This window comes from Erpetoichthys calabaricus, chromosome 1, assembly GCF_900747795.2.
Source record: "Erpetoichthys calabaricus chromosome 1, fErpCal1.3, whole genome shotgun sequence".
In the NCBI taxonomy this organism is placed as follows: domain Eukaryota; kingdom Metazoa; phylum Chordata; class Cladistia; order Polypteriformes; family Polypteridae; genus Erpetoichthys; species Erpetoichthys calabaricus.
In genome coordinates, this window is record NC_041394.2 from 338,895,115 (window position 1) to 338,911,135 (window position 16,021).

At 38.7% G+C, this 16,021-nt stretch overlaps 2 protein-coding genes across 3 annotated transcripts in view; one reads left to right on the plus strand and one right to left on the minus strand.

The window, feature by feature from the left end:
- Positions 1–760, minus strand: part of LOC114667405 (zinc finger protein OZF-like) — a 38,529-nt gene extending 37,769 nt beyond the window's left edge. The window contains exon 1 of one of the 2 annotated variants that reach the window (XM_051926226.1): positions 172–760. In XM_051926226.1, the coding sequence (XP_051782186.1) occupies positions 172–182 (11 nt within the window). In that variant the 5' untranslated portion in view covers positions 183–760. Of the gene's footprint in view, positions 1–73 lie in introns of both variants that reach the window. The other variant, XM_028822700.2, reaches the window with a different exon arrangement.
- A 27-nt stretch (positions 761–787) lies between these two features.
- The window catches only part of LOC114667326 (zinc finger protein 883-like), a 62,836-nt gene continuing 47,602 nt past the window's right edge, over positions 788–16,021 (plus strand). The window contains exons 1-2 of the mRNA XM_028822605.2: positions 788–1,176; positions 14,941–15,308. Of these exons, the coding sequence (XP_028678438.2) occupies positions 14,978–15,308 (331 nt within the window). The 5' untranslated portion in view covers positions 788–1,176; positions 14,941–14,977. The remainder of the gene's footprint in view (positions 1,177–14,940; positions 15,309–16,021) is intronic.

The window sequence follows — 16,021 nt, forward strand, 5'->3', positions numbered from 1 at the left end:
GATTCAAGTCGCTGAACAAAGTACAGCGAACGAAAAATCCTACATCCACGAAGTGACCGACCCGATAACTTACCTTCTGCTTCTGGATAATTTAATAAAGCCGGCTTAATCAGCTTCAAGCACCTAGTGTGTCGCCTAATGGTCTTAAGTAAAAAAAAGAACGAGTCTCACGCAGGCATCATCCCTCGTCGCTTTTGGTGACGTCACACAGCATGTCTTGTTTATTTCTGCAGGCCGGAGAAATTATGGGCGGATTTAGGGGCAGGATAAACTGGGTCCTGGTGCCCGCCGTTTACGTTCACGCACATTAACTGGTTCTGATTTACGTGAACCTGAGCGTGGTCTCCAGTCATTTTCGTCTCTCTTCACTATTAAACGTTGAATTATTGACTAAGAAAATTAATTTCTAAAGTCATGTATGTTCTTTAAAAGTTAAACCCGTGTGAATTTTTAATTTCACTTTAACCCAGAAAGTTCGTTCTTGCTTGAAAATGTGTAGTGATTCAAGTGTCGATATAACATAGGCGCTTACACAGATTTTACAGGAGCTTATCTGGTTGTTCCACGACATAATACATTCATTTAAAAAATAAAAAAACAAATAGAATATGCTGATACGCCCTTATAAGAATGAGTAGATTGTTTTATTAAACACAGGAAATCCCGCCCGATAAGGTTTCACGGCACATACCCGACATTTCAAAAGTCCTTCCTAATCTTGCATTCAACATCTCCAAAAGAATCTAGTTGTGGAGGTCTACAGATAGACATGGGGTAGTAAGGAGGGACTGCGAACAGTGAACCACGAATACATTGAATGAAGTTAAACTTGATAGACAATGTAAGACTGTTGACAATTGGGCATGTTAATTCCGATCGATGTGTCCAGGAACAACATTATTCGCTGAAGTCGAATTTGATGGGCATTTATTCTACCCATAGATCCGCCCATTATTTCTCCGGGCAGCAGCAACACCGTTCTAGCGTAGTGCGTACCTAGACGCGACGTGCCGTATTACGTCATCAAGGGCGGTGAAAACTAAAGTCGGCGTGTGTCTCGACTCTCTCATTTCAGCACAGTGTCTGTATGTACACAATCTGTGTTTTGCAGACGGGAAGATTCTTGATTTTGATTCAGCTGTCTTTTAAAAGTACTGCATCACCCAGAGGTAGACGGTAAGTGAGCTGAATCGGGGTGGGACGTCACTTTATGGAGGTGGGATTTTTTTATTCCCTGTATCTCGCGGTACTCTTCGTTCATTGTCTTCTGTCAGCGGCTACCTTCACTTCATGTTATTGAGTCCCGTTTCTACTTCAAAATGCCGAGGGACACCGCCATTCTTTTCCGTATATTCCTTTTGTCGGTGTTTTAGGGGAATTGCCGAATTCTTTATGCTTGAGGCAAAAGCGATTTCACATGAAAATGGCTCTTTTTATTTTTTTTAAAGTAAGTAAAGCACCAACACGGCGGTTTGACCACTGTATTCTAAAATCCATTAAATGAAAAGAACACGCACACAGCCCTCTTATCATATCAGATTTATAAACCAAAATGCTTAGAAAAGATAGCCGACTTATGGTGGAAGAGAAAATGCTAGTCCGTAGCTAAATTTAGCGTCGTTCTGCATCTTCTTATCTATTTAAACGGCAATGGAAATCACGCAAATACCTGGCAGGCAATTTCACGATATCATTAATTCTTGTCAAATTCTAAACAGCTCATCGGGAGACATTACTTTTCCTTTAAATTTAAGATAAGTCAGTCAGTCATTTCCCAACCCGCTATATCCTAACACGGGGTCAACTGGAGCCAATACCAGCCAGCACAGGGCGCAAGGTAGGAATAAACCCCGGGCAGGGCGCCAGCCCACCGCAGGGCACACACACACACGGGACAATTTAAGGCATCGTGTTCCCATTTAGTTATGAGGGTTGTATTTAAGTTCTTCCAATTAAAATGGATATTTTTGCTAGCCATGTATAGTAAGTTTAATTTTCTTTAAATCATAATAATAAGAAGAAATTGTATTTGTATAGAGTCATGAGCATGGGAAAGGCGCTTCACGGAGTCTCATAAAGAAACAGCAGGTGTATGTAACATTGGATACAGATGTTTCCTGAACAGAACATTATACCAGATAGATACAGGATATACAAAGGCATTTAATAGAATAAAAGACAATAAACCAGAGTAAATTACTAGATTTGATACTAAAAGAAAGCCTAGCAAATAACATCATTTGTGGTATAACACACACAAATTATCCTGAACATCTGGACAAAGAGGAAGACAGAGAGAGGAGGCAGAATGTCAGGTTAAGTTTAAAGCCTTCCTGAACAGATGAGTTTTAGTTATTTTTTAAAAAATGAATGGAGTCAGATGATCTCATTAATTTAGGGAGGTCATTCCAAAATCTGGTGTTCTATAGCTGATGGCCCTGTCACCCAGAGATCGGCTATATATTCCAGGAATATGTAACATAAACATATTGATGTAACCATTCAGGTCTATGCTTCTTTCATTGAGATATTATATATATATATATATATATATATATATATATATATTATATATATATATATATATATATATATATATATATATATATAATATACTGTGTATAAAAACACAACAAAAACATAAGCATGAACGAATTAATATCTTAATATATTGGAATGTATTTTGTTTTGTAGGGATTACAGACTTATTAGTTTAGGTAAGATAAATGTCATTGACATAAGATGAAACCTACTCATGTTATAGTTAATTATTCATCTGAGCCAAAGGAGCATTATCATAATGTAATAGTATGTAGCAAGTTTGAAGAGTAAGACCCCTACAGTTTTTTTTTTCCTTATTGTTCAAGAAAATCTTAGTCCAAAAAGAGCTGACACATACAGTCTGTAGAATTGTATGGTTAGCTCCTTTACAGAACACTCGAGCATCACTTACATCCACATAGTGTTTTATTAACCAAGTAGAATCTGTGCAATGTTTCAAATGGGGATCCTCACATTTTGCTACAGTGGCATGCAAATGTTTGGGCACCCTTGCTTAACATGTCTGTTACTGTGAATAGTTAAGTGAGCAGAAGATGAACTGATAACCAAAAGGCATAAAGGTAAAGATGATGCATTTATTTTCAGCATTTTATTCAAGATTAGTGTATTGTTTTTGTTTTGTACAATTTTATATAGTGAAAAAAGGAAAGGGGCACCATGAAAAGGTTTGGGCATCCCAAGATATTTGAGGTCTCAAATAATGTTTATCAAGGTCCCGGATGTTCATTAGCTCATTAGGGCTATGGCTTGTTCACAATCATTGTTGGGGGAGAAAGCCCAGATGAAACAAATGTCAAAACTGTATAAATTCTCTGACTCCTCAGACCTTGTCCCAAAAATCAGCAAAAATGGGCTCCTTTAAGCAGCTGCCTGGCATCCTGAAAAATAAAATAATTGATGCTCACAAAGGAGGAGAAGGTTACAAGAAGACAGGAAAGCTTTTTCAGGTAGCTGTTTCCTCAGTTTGTAATGTTATTTAGAAATAGCAGTTAACAGTAATGGTGGAGGTCAGGTTGAGGTCTGAAAAACCAAGAAAACTTTCTGAAAGAACTGTTCATCGGATTACTAGAAACGCAAATAAAAAACCCTGTTTGACTGCAAAAATCTTTCAGCAAGATTTTGCAGACTTTGGAGTGGTGGTGCATTGTTCTACTGGGCAGTGGCACCTGAAAAAATATTCCTTCCATGGTAAAGTCGGCAGAAGAAAGCCTTTCTTGAATCATACACACAAAATTCAGGACCTGAATTTTTCAAATGATCATCTAAGCAAGCCTGATGTATTTGGGATCAAGTCTTTTGAGTTGATAAAGTGAAAATGGCCACAGTGTGCAAAGGTGTGTTTGGAGAAAAAAGAGTGCAGAATTCCAGGAAAAGAGCACATCTCCAACTATTAAGCATGGTGGTGGATCGATCAGGCGTTGGGCTTGTGTTTGTAGCCAGTGGCACAGGGGACATGTAATTGGTGGAAGGAAGAATGGATTCAAATACAAGCAAATTCTGGAAGACAGCCCAAGAATCATGCCTATTAGAAGCCTTTTTTGCAAAGAAGAATGGGTGAAAATACCCCAAGTCACAACTGAAAGACTCTTTGCTGGCTAGAAAAAGTGTTTACAAACTATGATACCTGCCAAAGGGGGTCTTACTAACTACTGACCATGCTGGGTGCCCAAATGTTTGCTTCAGGGTCTTTTCGTTTATTTGGTATTTTATACCTGTGAATGACAGAAATAAATGTTATCTTGCTTGAAATATTAAAGAAATGTATCCTGTTTAACTTCCATGTCTTTTGGTGATCAGCTCATCTTCTGCTCACTTACAGTGGGTATAGAAAAGAATCCCCCCTTCAAAATATTCCCTTTTTTTTTTGCTTTACAGCTTTAAATGAAAACACACAAACCAATATTTTTTCCTGCTTTATTTACTCAATGCAATCTATAATATCCAAGTGAAGATATCACAGCTATACTTCAGAAGAATTATAAAAAATAAAAAATAAGAAATACTGAGATGAATAAAGGATAACCCCCTCCTAAACTCAATCAGGTGTCACTGCCCACTATTTCCATTGCAGACCATGGCTACTGGCATCCTTCCACCTGTGCTCAATTGTAATCCGTGTGATCAGTGAAGCATAAAAACAGCTGTTCCTGGAGCATTCCCTTGCTTGGTAGTTCAACTGACTATGGGTGGCAAGCCACTTTCAATAGATCTCAGGGATGGAGTTGTGGTCAAACATAAAGCAAGAGATGGATACAAAACAATCTCAAAGGCTTTATCAATCCCAAGGAAAACAGTAAAGTCCATAATAAAGGAGTGGCAAGTGTTTGGTACTATTAGGACCCTCCCTGGATCCGGCCGTCCCTCCAAACTATATGCGGCATGTCAGATGGTTCGCAGTCTTTCTCGTTTTACTCTGGGCAGGGGGGCTTTGTTTTGTAACCTGCTCTCTATGTGTTTGTCCCTGTTCTTTAACCTGTTTATGACATTTTACTTTGTTTCCTACTCTGACGGTTCGTAGTCTCTCCCGTTTTGCTCGGGGCGGCGGGGGGGGGGGGGGGGGGGCGATTGGGCGTGTGTGTGGCGTATGTGTATGTGTGCTTCTGTACTTTTTCTATTTTTATTTATTGATCACTTTCCAGACAGAAGAGCAGCTTTAGCGATAGACTGCTGTCACTGTCCTGCTCCACAGACAGATTGAGGAGATCGTTCCTCCCCCAAACTATGCGACTCTTCAATTCCACGCGGGGGGGGTAAACGTTAACATTTAACATTATTATACAAAGTTATTGTCTGTTTTTCACCTGCATTATTATCTTTCTGTAATTTAATATTATTTATTGTATCAGTATGCTGCTTTTGGAGATTGTGAATCTCCCATTGGGATTAATAAAGTATCTATCTATCTATCTACTCTGTGTTCTATTTCTGACCTCGCTTTATCCTGCTTGCGGCATGTCAGACGGTTCGTAGTCTTTCTCGTTTTACTCTGGGCAGGGGGGCTTTGTTCTGTAACCTGCTCTCTATGTGTTTGTCCCTGTTCTTTGTGTGCTAGGGGCGCGTTGCCTCATTATTTATTTTTGTTAGTGGAGGGGGGCTTTGTGTGTCGTGGGTCTGAATCCTCCTTTTTGTGTGTGTCCCGTTTCATGTGCTATGTCCGTAGTCTGTCCCGTTTCGTGTGCAATGGGCTTTCAGTGGCGCTCGCGTCTGACTCCTTTTTTTTTTGTGTGCTAGGGGCACGTTGCCTCATTTTTTATTTCTGTTAGTGGAGGGGGGCTTTGTGTGTCGTGGGTCTGAATCCTCTTTTTTTGTGTGCGTACCGTCTCGTGTGCTATGTGGCGCTTGCGTCTGACTCCTTTGTTCTTGGTGTGCTAGGGGCGCGTTGCCTCATTTCTTATTTCTGCGCGGCGCATCATTTCTCATTTTCCGGTGCTTGGAGGGGGGCTTTGTGTGGCGCCTGCACACTACGTCTTTTGCATCCACGGCCCATGTCCCTGCGTCCATCCGGTTTACCATTCTTGTTTAGTAATATGGATAATTGCATGTGGTGCTTATTAAATTCTTGTCTGATATACAATTTATTACCTATAAATAGAGTTAATGTATCAAAATAGTGTCCATAGTGGCTTGATTGCCTTTAATTAAAGAGTGAAATACTTGTTTTTCTGTATTAAGAGAATTTAAAATTGTATGAACAAAAGTCAGAATAGGCTATTATGATACTTCTAATCAATTAACTGATGAACCAATAACATGTTATGAATTAATTTATCTAAATGAAACATTCTTTTCTCAAGGATAATATGTTCTTTGTCAAAGAGGAAACATCTATTTAGTTGGTAATGGTCTTTTAAAGTAAAAGCAAACTCATCAGAACTTGTTTATGAAGGGCAGACAATGTTCTAGGTAATTTACTCATTTTGATGGGGCACAGTAGTAGGAACTATAACTTGCCAGATTTGCTAAATGTAAACTTGAGCATGCCATTTTATTTGCTAGAATAATTTTTTAGAAACTTTGAAACCAACTTTTAAAATCAACTGGATTAAAATGTTGAGAAATCAAGAACACAAAGTCCTCCATCTTGTATTCTGCTTATATTTGGTATTTCTGTTTTTAACACACCTTTTTTAACTTTTTTAAATATAGGTCTTGATTAAAAATTCAGTAATCTTCTATTTTCTGCATGTGCAGGACCTACCTACCAAAAACTAAAGTTTTCTTATGATTTTCCAAGCAATTGTTTCATAAACTAATAACTTGGAAATCAATATATCATTTATTATTAAGCCAATACATTAGATGCAACTTTAATTCACAAAGCTTTAAGGAAGTGGTCCCATTTCAACAAGTATATTTGAAACAGGTCAAATTTAGCAGAACTACAACATAATTTTAAATCTGTAACTGAATAATATTCAGTTGCATTAATTCACAGCTTGAAGTTGATCCATAGACTGTACTATAATCAAAAACAAATATAATTAAATGTCTATAAATTAAACCAGTCATATTGTGCACCTTTACATTTAACAATAATTTTATTGATATGATGCTTCCAAGTTATTTTACTGTCTATCCACATTCCTAAAAATGTAACTTCTGATGCTTTTTTCATTTAATTTGTAATGCAGGCCTTCCATCCCTTTTGTGGACGATCAGGTTTCTTACACACACTGTTTTTGTGTGCCAGTCCCTATTGGGCTTGCCTCTTTCCTTTCATTTGCCACTTGCTCTCTCAGCTGTCTGTCCTCCCTGACACAACTAGTCTCATGGTGATGGGATGGACACCAACAACTGTTCATGCTTCACATTATGCACAGCAAAATTGGTAACATTAATTTATAAATAATAAATCGAAATTAAAACTGGACATTTTACTGTGTGTCCTGGATATATTTTTAGAAAAATCTCAAAGATATACATGTTCCTCATGTACAAATTTCAGTATGCTTTGAACAATTTGAGGAGTTTTTCTTCTTCGCATAGTTTCATTTTTTTTTCTTTTTTGAAATTCTAATTGAAGCATTTCTTATTTATCACTCTGGGAGTTTGTTTGGAGGTGAATTTCTTTATTTGTTGATTAAAAACCTAGAAATAGTATATAACACTTCATCAAAACTAAAAAATATTGCTTCAAGAGTAGAGACACTTGTGGAAGATGAGGAGACTTAAGGATATTTCACAAAATTTCAAATTTGATTTTAATGATTTGTGTATTACTTTTTCTTTTCAGTGCTATTTTGGTACACATTCACTAAGCAAACATTTTTAAACTTTGGTTCTTTCAGTTAGGGAGGAAAATATTCAGAATTCTTACTCATACAGCAGTTTTTCTCATTAAACCTGCTAGTTTGCAAAGTAGTTTCATGGAATTGGTTTCCTCAGTAATTCCTTCTGGAACAGATAAAGCCTGAGCAGTTTGACAGAGCAGGATTACTGAATTATTTACATTTTTGACTTCATAGACAATCAAAGTCTGTTCCAAAAAACACAGGTTTAGGTTTCTGGAATATAATTGGCACTGTTCCCATTAATCCTTTAACCAGATTTCTCACTAATTTGCCTGTTTGAATTCAAAACAAACGTTTATGGAGATTTGGGGTCTATGGCTGAGCAATAGGTCATGTGGTGAAATTCGAAATGTATTGATAGATAGATACTTTATTAATCCCAGGGGGAAATTCACATTCTCCAGCAGCAGCATACTGATACAAAAAGCAATATTAAATTAAAGTTTGATAATAATGCAGGTAAAAACGGACAATAATTTTTTATAATGTTAATGTTTACCCCCCTGGGTGGAATTAAAGAGTTGCATAGTTTGGGGGAGGAACGATCTTCTCAGTCTGTCAGTGGAGCAGGACATTGACAGCAGTCTGTCGCTGAAGCTGCTCCTCTGTCTGGAGATGACACTGTTCAGTGGATGCAGTGGATTCTCCATAATTGATAGGAGCCTACTGAGCGCTCGTCGCTCTGCCACAGATGTCTAACTGTCCAGCTCCATGCCAACAATAGAGCCTGCCTTCCTCACCAGTTTGTCCAGACGTGAGGCGTTTTTCTTCTTAATGCTGCCTCCCCAGCACACCACCGCGTAGAAGAGGGCACTCGCCACAACCGTCTGATAGAACATCTTCAGCATCTTATTGCAGATGTTGAAGGACGCCAGCCTTCTAAGGAAGTATAACCGGCTCTGTCCTTTCTTACACAGAGCATCAGTATTTGCAGTCCAGTCTAATTTATCATCCAGCTGCACTCCCAGGTATTTATAGGTCTGCACCCTCTGCACACAGTCACCTCTGATGATCACAGGGTCCATGAGGGGACTAGACCTCCTAAAATCCACCACCAGCTCCTTGGTTTTGCTGGTGTTCAGGTGTAGGTGGTTTGAGTCACACCATTTAACAAAGTCATTGATTAGGTCCCTGTACTCCTCCTCCTTTTGATATTTTCTCTAAAAAATGTAGAGTGGTGTAAGTTTTATTTATACTTGGGACTGTGTCAGAATGAGTAGTGAGTATGTCACATCAGTATTTTTCTGTGTCCAGAGCACAATACACCAGTAGCTTTCTAATTATATAGCCTATAAATATTTTGGTATTAGTAATTATAAGTCTCGTTACTATTTCTTCCTCACACATAATCATGCACAAATCTCTTAATTATTAGAATCTAACACACACACACTCACATATCCATACATACATACATATCTACAATTTTGATTAAATGAAACATAATAAAGCCTACTCGCCAATGGCTACGTGAAGCGGGTGAAGAAAATTCTGCAGCCTCATCCATTTATTCAACCTCACTGCAAGGATAACATTGCTGCCATTATCTGTGGTAACGCATACTTGCATTCAGTGCATTCTGAAGGCCCTGTTCAATTATTTTACTGGTATGATCATCCATAAAGTAGCTTGTTTTTAGACATGCACTTTTAACTTCCAGTTTGCTATAATATGTACTGAGAGGTTCAGGTAGAACTTACATGTCCTACTAGACCCCAGGATCTGTAGTGGTCAAAAAGTATGCAACTTTGGAAGTGTAGTGCTTAGGTAATGCTTTGCCATTTAAATTAAAAAAAAAAAAAAAATTACAGCCGGGCAACTTGTATTTAGGATCCATCATTTTAAGTAGCTGCTTATGACCTGCTTTTTTAACTGTACTAATTGGATCCATGTTCTTCACTGTGTAGGCTACAGTGAAAGTAATTTCTTTCTACCTTGCACTGTCCTTTTCTGAAAGGTAATAATGATAAAATTAAGCTGCTAATGTGCTTTGATTTAAGGTGACAGATTGGTACTTGACAGTGCGAGGGGAAGACTGTACAGTACGGAGTTTTATGCAATCCTTGTGCTGGACTGGTTGTCATTGTATGCAGGGCTGTATAGTCTTGGTACTCAATTTATGGTACCTCTAACTCCCATTTTTAATTAGACTAGTATGCTTTCCATCAACATAGTAAACATACTGTATAAGATACAAGATATTTCATCACTACATGAAAATGAAAACTTTGCAAGTGTCTTTTTAAATTTGATGCTCTTGTAAGTGTATTAATTTTGGAGCCAGTTAAACTACTTATTTTTGCATTGTATACTTTTTTTACCATTATGTTCTACAACTCACTGACACAGATATTTCCCCATCTGTTGTGATTGTCAAGTGTTCAAAAACTGCAGTCTTTGTTAAAACTCTTTTTGTCATTGTGAATTTGTGCATGGGGTTTAAACTACCGTAAAATGTATTGTTTTGAAATCTGGGGATAAAAAACAACTAGAAATCAATGTAAATTTAAAATGTATCCTGAAAGAAGAAAAAAAAAATAGTTCAAATTAGTATATGTGAAGTTGGGAATTTTAACACATTATATTACAATTTACATTTAGATGGAGTTGGTAATCCAGTAATTGCTCCCAACCCTGACTTCACACCCTGATTGTATGAGATGGTGGAAGAGCTCTGTCGTATTGCTAACATTGGTAGTGATCTTTTTTGGGCATAGCTTGCATGTGACTGTGCTATGTTCCTCATCTGACCTTTTGAAGCCCAACCTTTTCCATACTATAGATCCATGAGTGCACTTTTTACAGATAATATCACTTTTGTCAATTTTTGTTGGTGTGACTTAATTTCATCACTGCACTCTATTCTGCCAAATGCACTGAGATGTGTGAAGAAAATTGTGAAACCTACGTTAGGAGCACAGACTTGGACAGGGACCCGCCATAGGTTGAAAGATGACGATTTGAGCTTCTAACATTCACTTGGAAACATATAGGAATGCATAATTGATGATTTTAATAACAAGGCCAATTGTACATTAGCAACGGTAATTGAGTCTAAATACTGAAACAGTGCTAAGTCATACATGATACACAGTTGCCTCCAATTTATCGAATGTAACCTCAATTTTCTTTATATCCCCAGCCCTATTTTGAATATCTGAATAAAATGCCATCAGTTTGCTAAAGTGCATATTCTATTGCTCTTATCTAATTGTCTCAGATTTCAGATTCCATTAGAAGAAAAACAACACAGTGGGGACAGCAAACACTCATGTTTCAGGTGAGCAGCACTGCAAGTAACCTACTGACTTAAGAGTACAACCTTTAATTCATCCAAAATGTTGTGTAATTGATTGAATTTTGTTGCTTTTTTTTTTTTTGCATTTGCTGCTTTGATTCTATCGTACGGATCAGTTTTATCTCGTGCTGGTACTGTAATATTGTAATCTTTACTATGTAAAGGCCATGTTCCATTACATGTCTTTTCTTGTACGGTGCTATATCGCGCTTCGCCTTTCGCGGCTACACTCCATCGCGGATTTTATATGTAAGCATATTTAAATATATATCGCGGATTTTTTGCTGGTTCGCGGATTTCTGCGGACAATGGGTCTTTTAATTTCTGGTACATGCTTCCTCAGTTGGTTTGCCCAGTTGATTTCATACAAGGGACGCTATTGGCAGATGGCTGAGAAGCTAGATTGCTTACTTTTCTCTATCTCTCTCTTGCGCAGACTTTCTCTGATCCTGACGTATGGGGATTGAGCAGGGGGGCTGTTCGCACACCTAGACAATACGGACGCTCGTCTAAAAATGCTGAAAGATTAATCTTCACGTTGCTATCTTTTGTGCAGCTGCTTCCTGAAACGACATGCTGCACAGTGCTTCGCATACTTAAAAGCTCGAAGGGCACGTATTGATTTTTGACTGAAAAACAAACTCTCTCTCTCTCTCTCTCTCTCTTTCTCTCTCTCTCTCTCTCTCTCTCTCTCTCTCTCTCCCTGCTCCTGACGAGGGGGTGTGAGCTGCCGCCTTCAACAGCTTTGTGCCGCAGTGCTTCGCATACTTAAAAGCCAAATAGCTCTATTGATTTGTTTGCTAGAGATTGTTTTCTCTATCTATGTGACATTCTGTGCTCCTGACACGCACTCCTTTGAAGAGGAAGATATGTTTGCATTCTTTTAATTGTGAGACAGAACTGTCATCTCTGTCTTGTCATGGGGCACAGTTTAAACTTTTGAAAAAGAGACAAATGTTTGTTTGCAGTGTTTGAATAACGTTCCTGTCTCTCTACAACCTCCTGTGTTTCTGCGCAAATCTGTGACCCAAGCATGACAATCTAAAAATAACCATATAAACATATGGTTTCTACTTCGCGGATTTTCTTATTTCGTGGGTGGCTCTGGAACGCAACCCCCGCGATGGAGGAGGGATTACTGTATAGCTACTTCTGAGGCAGTCTTACTGCACTCCTGTGATCAGCAGTGATTCGCTCACCCTGACAAAATTAGACGGGTTTGATTTTTGTCTTTAATCCATAGAAGGTAGGCTTTCTGTGTGTGAGAGCTGACGGCAAATGAGCACTCACACAGAACTGCACTGCATTAATATAGCATGAACTTTGAGTTGTTTTTTGGTCTTGATCCAGCAATCGGAAGGTTGCCAGCTTTGAATCCCATAAACTCCAGAAGTGACTCTACTCTGTTTGGCCCTTGAGCAAGGCCCTGGCCCTTAACCTGCATTTGCTTCGTACTGGGTATGACATTAATCTGCTTCCAGCCCTGCAAGCAGCTCCCCCAGCTTACAAGGAAAACTTGTGGGTTGGTGGCAGGATTGGCATTCCAGTCACTGTGGGTGGGGGGGTTGGGGGAAATCTCATACTGTTCCAGTGTGGTGCTGAGGTGTCACTCGCTGCACTCGGGTCCCAGTCTAGGTGGTTCATCATGTGGCTGGTGCAGCACTGCACCATCAGTGCATGATCCCAATCTCACTCTCCCTGTCTCTCTCTGACCTAAAGTATTATGTAGATTGATCTGAATTCACATGTATACAGTTAACTGTATAATTTTTGTATTTTCAATGTATGGAAATTTTACACTTTCTATTTTTTTATTCCATATAAAACCACACTTCTGTTCTTTCATAAAAAATAATTTAAGTAAAGCATTTGTCTTACATAAAAAAACATACACACACACACACACGCCTACACAAAACTTTCAGTAATCACCTGTTAAAATCCCAAAACACAATATTGGGGATGATGTAAGAAACATTACCTTTAGATGTTTGTCCACAATCGGGGTTCAGAACTTAACAATTTAAAGACCAAACAAATTATGTTATTTCAAAACATCAATTCCTGGAAGAAGTATACCAAGAATAACCGGTTGAGAACCCCTGGCCTAGAGATATCTAGCATCATTTGATGACATTTGTGTCAGTATGCTACTGTAGTTAAGCATTTACTTTGATTTCAACAGGTATACTATATTATCTAAAATCATTCTATGGTACTTCAAAGCATTGGGTTTTGATTAATAGGGGGCTCTGACCATATAATATAATATTTGAGGGACTAGGGACTTGGCTAAAAAGTTTGAAAACCCTTGCCATAAACTATTTACATTGACACAAATTATACTTGCTCCGGGCGGCACGGTGGCGCAGTGGGTAGCGCTGCTGCCTCGCAGTTGGGAGATCTGGGGACCTGGGTTCGCTTCCCAGGTCCTCCCTGCGTGGAGTTTGCATGTTCTCCCCGTGTCTGCGTGGGTTTCCTCCGGGCGCTCCGGTTTCCTCCCACAGTCCAAAGACATGCAGGTTAGGTGGATTGGCGATTCTAAATTGGCCCTAGTGTGTGCTTGGTGCGTGGGTGTGTTTGTGTGTGTCCTGCGGTGGGTTGGCACCCTGCCCAGGATTGGTTCCCTGCCTTGTGCCCTGTGTTGGCTGGGATTGGCTCCAGCAGAACCCCGTGACCCTGTGTTCGGATTCAGCGGGTTGGAAAATGGATGGATGGATATACTTGCTCCAAAATGTTTCCCTGTAAATGAAAGGGACATACATTATATTTAGAACAAAATGATAATTACTTTGTTTTCTTAGTTTCAAACGTTTCACTTGAAGTTTTTAGTCAAACTTTGTAATTGTATTTATTTAAAAACTACACAAGACAATTTTATGACAATTGCTGCTGCCCCCTGTTTAAAAAAACAGGTTTATTACAGTTTATTGAGGATACGTTTATTGAGGTAGACATGGTAACTTAATTTCAAAAAGGCACAAATGTTGTTATGGCACAAATAAGGCACAATGTGGCACTTGGTGCCACGGCCCACCTGCCAAGTTGTTTTGCCTACCTAAGGTAAAGTCATCCCTGATGGAGGATTGCAGGAATCGTGGGGTAGAGGGGTCCTTTCATCAGATTGGCTGGCCCAGCACTGACTCAGCTGTGGAATGACCAAATGGGGTCGGCAGCTTGATGGCTGAGGTCTCCAGGACTCTAAACAGATCCAAATCATATTATGTGATATCATCTACTGTTAAATTGTGCTCTGTACTTGTAATATTTCTATTGCACATTGCATATTATATTGAGGATTACTTGTTTTCTGTTCTGTGTATTGTACTGTATTGACCCCCTTCTTTTTGACACCCACTGCACGCCCAGCCTACCTGGAAAGGGGTCTCTCTTTGAACTGCCTTTCCTAAGGTTTCTTCCATTTTTTTCCCTACAAGGGTTTTTTTTTTCTTCTTAGAGAATTTAGGCTGCGGGGCTGTCAAGAGATAGGGCCTGTTAAAGCCCATTCTTGTGTGATTTTGGGCTATACAAAAATAAATTGTATTGTATTATTTTTTTGAACAAATTGCAAATCATCAGGTACAAATGCAGATTCAAATTGAATTGACAAGTCACCATCAATTCATAGGTGTAGTGGCAGCCCTAAAGTCGTTATTGCCAGCATGCTATAGTGTGATTTCTCTGTATTTGCTTGACCTAAACCTTAAATGTGTTTTAATACTTCATCATACCAGTTAAGTGTGTTCAGTACTGCATCATTCATATTTAATTTATTAACTCTTTCAACAGCAAAGAAGCAGCAGCTTCTACTTACCGTTAAACTAAGATGGATGTGAAAGAGGAGACATGTGAGGCTGACATAAATACCATGGAGATAATGACTGTAACTGTTAAGGAAGAGGACGACTATGAATGGGAGTCTTTCCACTCAGAACAGGAGAATCTGGGCATTAAGGATGAGGATTATGAAATGGTGACTGTGGGCATTGAAAAAGAGGCAGATGTAGCATCTGTCAGCAATAAGACACACATACATAAAACTCCGGGACGTGTTGACCTCAAGGTGAGGTCTGAGCCTGACACAAAGAGGACTGAGGAAAATTCATCTATTGGAATTTGGGAAGATCACCCATCACCTTTAAATGAATCTAAAATAAGTAAGTATAAAATAAAAATACATATAAGTTTCAAAGTTGGCTGTATGGGCCTGAAAAGGCTTATTGTGTAAAAACCTGAAAAATGTACTGAGGTTTAATATATAAAGGTGAAAAGTGTGTGTGGACGTTTTACATCAAGTTTTTAAAAAAAAAAAAAAAAAAGACAGAAGGAATAAGTTTGTTGGGTGTTTGCACATTTGCATATACATGTTTTATAGTTTAATAATTTAGTGGTGATGCAATATGCAATAGTTGTAAATATGTGTAAGCACTGAGATCTTGTACTCCATAAAGAGCATTATGTAAAATAGTGTGTGTGTGTGAGTTCAGGCCATGGTGGTGGTTGCTGTCCGACTTCTTTTTTTGATTAGTTCAGCTCAATTTTGCTAACCTCGCTCTCTAAAGCATAATTTTCAAGTGGTGCTGTATTAAAGGGGAATGCTTCTGGTGAGTATGGGGATGGATTCTGTTAGCATATGTAAGAGCACAAGTTTAAGAGGAGACACTTAGTCCAGCCATTTTGTAAAAGCTTCAGTTCTTTTATAAAGGCTACTCTCTTGTGTCACAAGTAGTTGAGTTTACCTGCCCTTTTTACATTGTTTCCCACATTCTGCACATGCCAAAGCGTGTAAGGTTAGTTGTGGAGTATCAGAAGAGAAGATGGACAAAAGTCAGAACTCCCTAAACGTACCTCTATAAATTGTCATTTCTGA